General features: G+C 48.5%; 1 protein-coding gene across 1 annotated transcript; it reads right to left on the bottom strand.

Moving 5' to 3' along the window:
* Positions 1-646: 646 nt before the first annotated feature.
* Positions 647-7,819, bottom strand: ZNF683 (zinc finger protein 683). Its single transcript, XM_006883643.1, is given in 6 exon segments — positions 647-809; positions 811-962; positions 2,116-2,244; positions 3,813-4,513; positions 6,851-7,061; positions 7,709-7,819. Coding segments are annotated over 6 exon segments (1,467 nt in total).
* Between the last annotated feature and the right edge of the window lie 2,210 nt (positions 7,820-10,029).

The raw sequence follows: 10,029 nt of genomic DNA, 5'->3' as shown, positions 1-10,029 counted from the left end.
CTGCAGCTCTCTTGACCAAGACTGCTCTGTATGTAGTCCCTCTGAGATCTCTGCCCCTTCTCTAAGCTGTGCACTGCTCTGGTCCTCTACCCCGTATGGTGACTGGTCCAGGCTCATAGTGTCTGTGTCATGAGCAGACATCAGCATTCTTGTGTCTCTTTCTCTTCTGCTGGCAGGGAGGCTCAGGTTCAGGTCTTGGTATGTGCCTAGAGAGGCACATGTACCTCATCTGACCACAGTGGGCTGCCAGATGAGGAAGCCCCATTGGCCTAACGGGATCAGTGGTTGGGAGTCCAGGAGGTGGTAGCAAGCAGGGAAGGAGCATCTGAACAGGTGACTGGAACATCTGTCCAGAAGAGGGCGTGATGTCCTGTGTTTGGTAGCAGTCTGTACCTGGCAGAGGCCTGGAGAGCTAGACTTCCCATTATTGGCAAGTCGGCTCCCAGGCAGATCCCAGAAAGACAGCAGAATCCAAACTCAGCCTCAGCCAGCTGCAGGCACCCATCCCATGCACAGGCAACGCAGACCAGCATGTGGTTTAGCTTCCCTCTCCACCACTGAAGTTCAGGAGGCCAACTCTTTATGGAGAAAATTCCTTTAATTGGTCAGCTCCTGCTCCCTCCCCAGAACAGTCCTGGCACCCTGATCAGGTTGACTGTCCTGGTTTTCCCCCAGGTGCCTGGGATGCCTTTTCCTTATCTGTGTCCCAGCCCATCTTCGTCTCTGATGGCACTGCCACAAAATCCAGTGACCCCATTTGCCAGCAGGCAAGACAGGCAAGAGGGGCCACTGGTAGGTGGGCGTGAGGGGGGCCGAGGCACATGCAGCTGGTGGTGCAGCTTCAGGTGAACATGCTGGGTGAAGCGACGTGGGCAGACACTACACTGGAATGGCCGGGCCCCCGAGTGCAGGCGCAGGTGGGTCTTGAGGTTGCTGGAGCTGCTGAAGTGCTTGTGGCACAGCTGATGGGAGCAGGCAGAGAGTCATCTTTGTCCTCTGGCCTGGCTCAGGGCGTCTGCTCCCCTTTCCATCTTGGTAATAGTACCACTCACCTCTTTGACAATGAAGGCCCAACAGCTTTTCTCAGTGATTTCTCCCAGGGACACACAATCCCTGCTACACTGGAGTCTGGCAGATCATGTGTCATGTACTGGTTTTTTACTCCTTGTGTGACTTTGTACAAGTGACGTCTCCTCTCTGAGCCTTGCTCTCCTTACTGACAACACATGGCTATTAATATCTAACCTCATAGGGTGTGTGGTTCACTGAACGAGATCATCATGTGGAAGCCTTAGCCCAGTTCTTGGAGCTACATCATAATCATTGAACATAATTAGCATTAGGTCAATAATTAAGCGGGTGTTGCCACATGCCGGGGATTCCTCCACTGAAGTACACCTATGGCCTCATGTGACAGTCGGCCCTAAGACCCTGTGACCAAGTACTAGTACAACTCCTGCATTCTAGTGAGAAAGCTCAGAGAAGTGATGCCATCAGCCCAAGGTCACACAGCAAGTCCGAGGCTGAGCTGGGATTTGAACCCTAGTAGCCTGACTTTGCAGTCCACAGATCACCATGCTGCCTTCATGTCTGCCTCTGTAAGGCGGGGAAAGAATCCCTGCCTGTATGACGTCTGTGATTGTGGTGAGGCTCAGTGAAAAGCAGCTGATGTTAACATTCCTTTTGGTAATCTGTATACCTTCCTGCAACCCTGGGAGATAACTCATTGCCTGTGACTCATCACAGCTGACCTTCCAGTGGGATGTCAGAGGCTGTACATCACACAGGAGGAAATTACCCCTCTTTCCCCCTCAGAGCTGCTGATGGGCTTGAAATGCCTGAGAGGCCTTTGGGTTCGAAGAGCACGACTCTCTGAACTGCACCACCAGAGGGCCCTAACCCTGGTAGATAGGGAACAGAGGTCCTCCTCCAGGTCCCGCAAGTGACTTCCAATATTTCATCCCAGAACCTCCAGGCTGCAAAGGATATAATTTTCCCCTCTCCCACCACCCACTTGCTTGGGAGTACTGAGGTGGGGACCATAGGTGCTGTCACGCCAGAGGCCTAGAACGCTCAGCATCTGTGGGAGCATGGGGGTGGGGAGTAAGGTCTCACCGGGCACTTGTGGGGTCGCTCCCCAGTATGCACCAACTGGTGCTTCTGCAGATGGGCAAGCTGGGTGAAGTTCTTCTTGCACAGGGCACACTGGAACGGGCGCTCCCCACTGTGCACACGCAGGTGGACCTAGGGAAGGGGAGCAGAGAGGGAGGGAAATCCTGCTAACTGCCCAGAATCTCACAGCGTGGCTGGCATCCTCTCCAAATCACTTTCTAGATTTGCCCAAGTGCCCCCAGGACCTCTTTTGACAGCAAAGTCTCCATTATCTTTCCTCTCTATCGCTCCACTCAAGGCCTTGCACCGTTCCCTAGGGCAATCTGCTTTCTCTGCTACTCTATGGGGGAAGAGATCGCTATAGTCAGAATGTCAGGTGGAAAGCACCCAGGCATATCCTGGACTGGTGCTTCTCAGACAGTGAGCCACAGGCCAGCACCATCTACAGCACCTAGGAGTGAGTGAGTTAGGCGCTTCCTCAGACCTGCTGAATCAAATATCTTAGAATGACATACATGTTTACCATATTTCCAGGTGGTGTGAAGCCCATCAAAGCTTAAGAATCCAAATGGATCCAGTAGGGTTAAGCGTAGTGTCCCAATAACCCTATTTCCCCCCTGAACTTCAGTAGTTACCAACTTGCTCATAAGCAGCTTGGTTTTGTGAAAACGCAGCGACGTGCTCATGATCGCCCTCTCCTGGACCGTGTGGGTGAGCAGTGGGATCTCACTTGGAAGGCTCAGTTGTCTGGACAGTGGTCTAGGTTCACTAAGGCCCACCCAGTTCCCTAACTGGCCTTCCAAAAAGATTGGAGGATGCTTCACTGTGAATCTGGAAATAATTGCTGTCCAGAAAAGGGTGTTGTACTAGGCTTTGAGAGATTGTGCTCAAAATGATCTCTGGGAAGCCCTTCCTAATTAGTTCTCCCATCTTTAACTTAAACGAGATGATCTCATATACAGGCCCTCAATAAAAAGGATTGAGACAATGACTATCCCAGGGGTTAAACAACATCGTGAGGGTGGTACAGGATAGGGCAAGTTTCGATCCATAGGCTCACTGCGAACCTTAGGTCGACTCAATGGCACCTGATAACAAACAGCAAAAATATATAGACTGTTAGGGTAGAGAGGACACCCTGTGTCCATCTTCTCCTTTACTGCCTCCCTACAGGTGAGGAAACTACAGGCCAGAGGGGCCAAATGAACCTCTGAGGTCATATAATATGACAGGCTACTTAAGAATTCCTTTTGACAAATACTGCATGGTGCCACTGTTACAGAAAGTGACTGACATCAGGGTTGGGGTAACACTGAGAAAGACTGGATAGATTATGTATACTGAGCTGAAACAGATGAGGGAGAGAAGAGTTTAAAAGTGATATATGATAGCATATTGTGATTATCACAGGAATCCAGAATTAAGGTTGCATAGTGGAGTGCATTTGGAGTGGGGGGGGCAGGGGCGGGGCCGGGGGAGATTGTGTACCAACGAAGAAGTTTATCTTTTGCTTTTCAAAGAGAGGAGTGAACTGGGGGGAGGGGGATTAAAAAAAAGTGCAACAATGAATGAATAAAAATCCAAAATCTCTGTAATGTTCATTAACATGAATAATAAAAAAAAAGTCTTTTGGCTTTAAGGTCCCTATTTCTAGGAACAGGACTGGGGAGAGGGTGAGGGGTCAGTGAAGGGGACAATACCTTGAGGTTGGAGAGCTGCCCAAAGCTCTTGTTGCACACGTTGCACTCGTACAGGATTTTGCCGTTCTGCTTCTTCAGTGGGTAGGGCAGGGCTGTGGTACCGGCCCTGGAGCCTGATGGGGCCCGCTTTGTGAGAGCTGCCATGCTCACTTGCTCCAGGCCTGGAGAGCAGGGCTGGGAAGCGTCTGGGCCTGGATTCCTGGCTTGGGAGGGCAGAGCGTGGCCAAAGGCTTGAAAGCCCCCTGGGTTGGGAGATAGCGTCTCCCCCGGGGTACTCTGTTGTACGGGGGGGTCATTGGTGGTCATCAGAAAGCTAGGCACAGCCATGGTAGGGAAGGAGGTGACTTGGGGTGGCATGAAGAGGTGGGGGAACTGGACAGAAGGATGGGCCCCATAGGGGAACAGGTAGGATGGGGGCAACAGAAGTGGGTATGTGGGGTAGAAGGAGTGGAAGTGTAAAGGGAGCTCCTTGGAGGTTTGGGCAGAAGTGCAGCAGGGACAGAAAGCCAGGGGGATGGAGTTCTTTCTGTTCTGCCAGGGTATTGGGGCAGGGCTGCTTCCCCAAGCAGGGGAGGGCGAGCTGAGGTCTCGCTCTTCGGCTCTTTCCAGCTGGCTTCCCATCTTTTTCCTGCTTAGCAGGTACTCGGCAGTGAGTTTCTGGTCATCAGTGGAACTGGCCTGCAGCCATGGTGACTGGTGCTCTAAGCAAGAAAGAGAAGACAGCCCTGTAGTCTGGGGCTAAGTTTGCTCCCCATCAAGTCTGCCCAGCTCAGCTTGGGGGCAAAAACACTTCACCTCTGAGCTTCAATTTCCTGGTCTCAATTTCACTGCTTGCATTTCTGTTGTGCTTAGCAATTGCTGGAAGATGAACTATTTGAGATGCTTAAGAGACATCCTTGGTGGCTTAGTAGTAAGGAGTTAAGCTGCCAACCCAAAGGCAGGCAGTTTGAATCCACCAGCTGCTCTGCAGGAAAAAGACAGGCAGCAATCTCCTCTAATGAGATTTACAGCCTCTGAAAACCCGTTAGAGGGTCACTCATGAATCAGTTCTGACTCAATGGTACATCAGCCACTTGAGACGTTCACATGGACTAGTGATGTGGGCAGCTGGACTGATAGGTTTGGAGCTTAAAGGAGAGAGTTGAGCTGGTGATGTAAATCTGAGTGTGATGGACCAAGATGAGACTACATCTGCTTTGTCCAAAACGGCAGCCACTGTCCACATGCAACTATTTAGATTAAAATTCATTAAAATGAGTACAATAAAAAAAAATTCTGTTCTCCATTTGCATTAAACACAGGCAAGTGCCACAAAGGTATTGGTACAGAATGCCTCTATTATTTCAGAACAGTCTCTCAAAAAGCACCACTGCAGGAAAGGGAGGCGAGGAGAAGACTCTAGACTGTGTCCTAGAGCACACTAACGTTCAGAAGGGAAGTAGAAGGGGAAGAGTAGTTAGCAAGGAGATAGATGTACCAGTGAAGCAGGAATAAAATCAGGAGTGATATAAAATAAAATACTAAAAAGAATACTAAGAAGCAGGTCCATAAATACTGTCTCACTGGGTCTTCACTTATTTGTTCAATCAACTTGAATGAGTTCTGTTTGTTTGATGTTTTGTGCTGGGGTCCCAGGGTTAAAGGAAAGAGAGAAGGGTGATCCCTGCCCACCCAGATGTCTCAGTTGGATGAGAAGATGCTTTACCATAATACAACAAACCCTGGGATTTTAGGTGAGTTCCTCTTTTAAAAGATGAAGAAACTGAAGCTCAGAAAAGTATGGCGAAAACAACTATAAGATATCATCTCACCCCAGTAAGAATAGCAAAATTCAACAGAGCAGCAAACAGCAAATGTTGGCGAGGTTGTGGAGAAACTGGAACCCTTATTCACTGTTGGTGGGAGTGTAAAATGCTGCAACCACTGTGGAAGGTGCTGTGGCGCTTTCTCAAAAAGTTGCAAATAGAGGTACCATTTAACCCAGCAATTCCACTACTGGGAATATACCCTAAAGAAACCAAAGCTGCCACCAAAGCAGATATATGCACACCCATGTTTATTGCAGCTTTGTTCACAATAGCAAAGAGTTGGAAACAACCCAAGTGCCCATCAACAAACGAATGGATAGAGAAGCTGTGATATAGTCACACAATGGAATACTACACTGCATTGAAAAACAAGGAACTCAAGAAATATTATACAAAATGGGTGACCCTGGAGGACATTATGCTGAGTGAACTATCTCAGTTACAAAAGGACAAATACTGCATAATGCCACTGTGTAAAATGGGACTGACATCAGGGTTGGGGGGAAACTAAGAGGAGATAAATAATGTACACTGCATTGAAACAGATGAGGGAGAGAACTGTTTAAAAGGAATATATGATTAGGTATTACTTTTATGACAAGAGTCCAGAATAAGAGCTGCATAGTAAAGTGGACTGGGGGTGGGAGGGTGTTGTATTAACAATGAAATAATTTTTTTTTCAAAGAGAAAAGAGAACTAGGGGGTGGGATGGGCAGGGAGGAAAATGTGCAACAATGAATGAATGGAAATTCAAAGTCTCTATAAACTTTCATTAAAATATCAATTAAAAAAATAAACTAGAAACAAAAGTATGGCAATGTTTTCAAGAAAAACACTTTTTTTCCCCCCCGTAGAAAAAAAACAGCACAACCTGGATCTCACCTTGATTTTCTGACTCCCAGTTCAACAGTCCGGTAATAAGGTCCCTTCTCACCCAAACATTCTAGTCAGACAAAGTCCATCCCAGCCCCTGAGTAACTGGACCCACACACCGGCTCCCATAACATGCCTGAGCAAGCTACTACTGCCTGCCACCTCTGACTCAGGTGTCACCGCCTTGAAAGCCTCTTGCACAAGACTGTTTTCCAGACCAAAATGTGGGAATAAAGTCTATCTGAACCTCTGTCCTCACCAATGACATCCCCTCCCCCTCCCATCCTTAAAGCTAGGTATGCTTTCCCCACACCCCTGCCCAGCCTGCAACAGGGTGCAGCCCATGCCCGGACTTACTCATGTACAGGGTGTCATCTCTGAGGACCTGCAGACCTACACCCAGGGATGCTGGCTGCAGGGTGCAGAGATACAGTTCCAGGCCCTGGGGGCAAGCCAGCAGGGCAGAGCTGGCAGGTGTCAGTGGCAAAGGGCCCAAACAGCTGGCACAGGCCAGGCCATGGGTATTCACTGTGTCTGCGTCTGGAAGTAGCTTAGGACTTGAGGAGACCTGAGGGGCAGGAAAGAAGGGCCTTGAGGGCTGAAGGCTACAAATTGTGGGTTCTTGGGATGGTACACTTAGGTCCCTATGATCATATAATCTCGGTTTGGTTTCCAAAGGGTACAGAAAAGTTAAGTTCCCTACTCACCACCACTGTGTCTATCATCCTCTCCTAATCCAAAGACTTCTTTCTCCAAGGACCTTTTCACCCCTACCGATGGTTTTCCTCCCCCACCAAGCACCTTATCTAGGCCTATCCCTATTCTCGGTCATTCTTGACCACTCTGCTCTCATCACTTCTCAAATTGTCTACCTTGTATTGAATAGAACCAAAGACAAGTTGGGGAACATTCCCATCCAAAAGGAAATCGAACAGTATAGTCTTGATCCCCCCTTCCACTACGGCCTAAGGTCATAGATGTACCAGTTAAGTCTTCTATATAGACCTGTCCCTTCTCATTTCCTGGAGGAAAGTTTGGGCACTTGGGGCATGTCTGTCATTTCAAGGGCACATCTTCATCATGTGCCTGAAGTAGGGGAGCTGAGGACTTGGGAATGTTAAGGCTCTAATCCAATCAGATATTCCCTGCTTCCTCCTAACCTCCCTCCACCCATAAGAAGCTTGGCCTCAAAGATAAACAGGGATGCCACCATACCTGAACCTGGCCTCTTTGGCAGAAATGGAAGCTCGGACTGGGAGACAGAGATCTTTCTGTGGTCTTGGGCTTAGGGTGACAAGCCAGTTCTGGAGTTGGTTCTCCCTTCATGCCCCCTACCATCTGCTTGGAAGAGAATCATCAGTAGTGAATGTCTTCACCTAGGAGACCTGGGCTCTAGGGCTACTTCTGCCACTAACACTCAATGTGATGTTGGGCCAGTATCTTCTTTCAACAGCCTCAGTCTCCCTATCTGAAAAATGGGAGAGTTGAATTGCTGAAAGCATAGACTCTCTTGACAGGTGCAGGAAGCGGATTGGCTGGAGACCAGGCTAGCAGAAGTGCGGTGCTAGCCCTGCAAGAACCAAGGGAGGAAATCCTCATGGGAGTTACATTCAAGTGAGCTCAGAGGTATTGGGGTACATTTCCGATTGCTTCAGACCTACAGAAAATTGAGAAGCTATTTCCTTCCATGCTGGAAGTGATCTGTGACTCTGTCAACCGAAGGTTCCCCACCAAGGGGATCCCACTCTCCTTCCACTTGCACTGCCTCAAGCTCAGCTCTCTTGCTAGGGATAAATCCAGGATTTCCCAGGTGCCTCTGACTGGTCTTCTCACTAACCAGAAAATCACCTTCTTAATTGTCTGCTCTTTGTTGTTGTTGTTGGGGGCTATTGAGTCAGGATCAAATCAGTGGGTTTTCAGAGGCTGTAAATCCCATGGAAGGAGATTGTCCATCTTTCTGCTACAGAGCCAGCAGTGAAATCGAACTGCCTGTCTCTGGGTTGACAACACAACTCCCTACCCACCTGGTCAAAAGAGCTCCCTGCCTATTTAGTACTTTGTTTCTCTGCCACCTTTCATTTAAGACCACATATCAGAGGGCTTACCTCAGATCTACAAATGTCTCAAGACTCCTTCCCCTTCTCCTCAGCATTTGTTCTTTCTTCCTTAACCTTAAATATCCCTCACAGTTGAGCAACACCCTGTTGCACCGTTTCAACCCTCCAAAATCCCTTCTCCTTTCCCTCTTTCCTGAGTCCTCCAAACCCTGTCTCAAGTCTCAGAACAAAGACTATGACCCTAAAAGAGTCACCTACATGTGAGTCTTCCCCTGGTTCTGCAGCAGTCCTTTCTGGCCTGGGAAGGAAGGTGGGTGGACAGGTGGACAGCAGCTTGCCTTCAACTGAGGTCCCAGTGAGTGTGCGAGATGACAGGAAGAAGCTACATTTGAAGTTGCCACAAATAGGAAGAGGCGGGGGTGAGTGGGCAACTCAGGGGCCCTGTGAGTCCTAACAAAGAGGAGTTGCCAACCAACATTTGTGCACCTGTGACAACTTCCCAGGGTACCTTGCTGCTTTCTGGACCACAGTGAACTGGGGCTGCTGAAATTTTTATGTGGGATGTATGTATGTAATAATGGAAAATAGCTCTGGTTATAAAAAAATCATAGGATGGGGATGTAGCAGGGCTCAAAGGCTGGAGGCTAGTGTCCTTGCAAAAGTGTGGGCCAAGCTGAACTGGAAATGAGCAATGACGATGTCAGGAAAGACATGGTGATAAACAGGGACAGGAGCAGGCAGAGATGGTGACAGAGAGGGCAGAGATGGTGGCAGACAGTAACAGGAAGAGATTAAGACAAAAAGACAACACCGAAGGATTTGGGGTGAGAGGAAAAATAGAAAAGAGATCTGACGTTACAGAACAGAGGCAGGACACAACCTCTTTCTCCTTCTTGTTCCATCTCTAATCTCCCTAGTCTCTTTTGTCATCTAACTCAGAAATCTGAGACCCAGGGTAAGAGATAGTTCAAAGAACCAGAAAGATGTGTATAAGGCCAAAAGAGATGCCTCATACACCAACAAGTGTTTCCTTTGGACCTCCTATGTCTTTGTTCAGGAGAAGGTCCACCACCTCCAAGCCCACACACAGTTCTATACCGACTGTGTGTCCAAATCCCATAGTATCTGACTCAGAGTGACAGCGACACAGTCCCAATCAATCACCAGACTCTCATCCAGTGGCCAGGAGCACACAGGGACATCTCAGACTCGCCACTTTGGGAAGAGATGTGTTACTGAAGCTTCCTTATCAGGTCAGCCCCTAGAAGTCATTTTCATCCCTACTATGGCCTCCATCACTTTCAAGCATAATTATTTGTCCATATAACTCACCCCACATATCTGTAGCTTGATGCCAGGTACCACTATCTACTCATCTTGCTATCTTGTCTGCAGATTTGTAGGGTTTTCAGATGCCTAGCTTCTGGACTTTTCACCTACATGAGTCATGAAGGACACAAGACATTTCCTTCCACTAAA

This window comes from Elephantulus edwardii, unplaced genomic scaffold (genome assembly GCF_000299155.1).
Source record: "Elephantulus edwardii isolate Elephantulus edwardi_28Jun2011 unplaced genomic scaffold, EleEdw1.0 scaffold00028, whole genome shotgun sequence".
In the NCBI taxonomy this organism is placed as follows: domain Eukaryota; kingdom Metazoa; phylum Chordata; class Mammalia; order Macroscelidea; family Macroscelididae; genus Elephantulus; species Elephantulus edwardii.
Note: the sequence above shows the minus strand (reverse complement) of the source record. Positions and strands in the feature narration are given on the sequence as shown.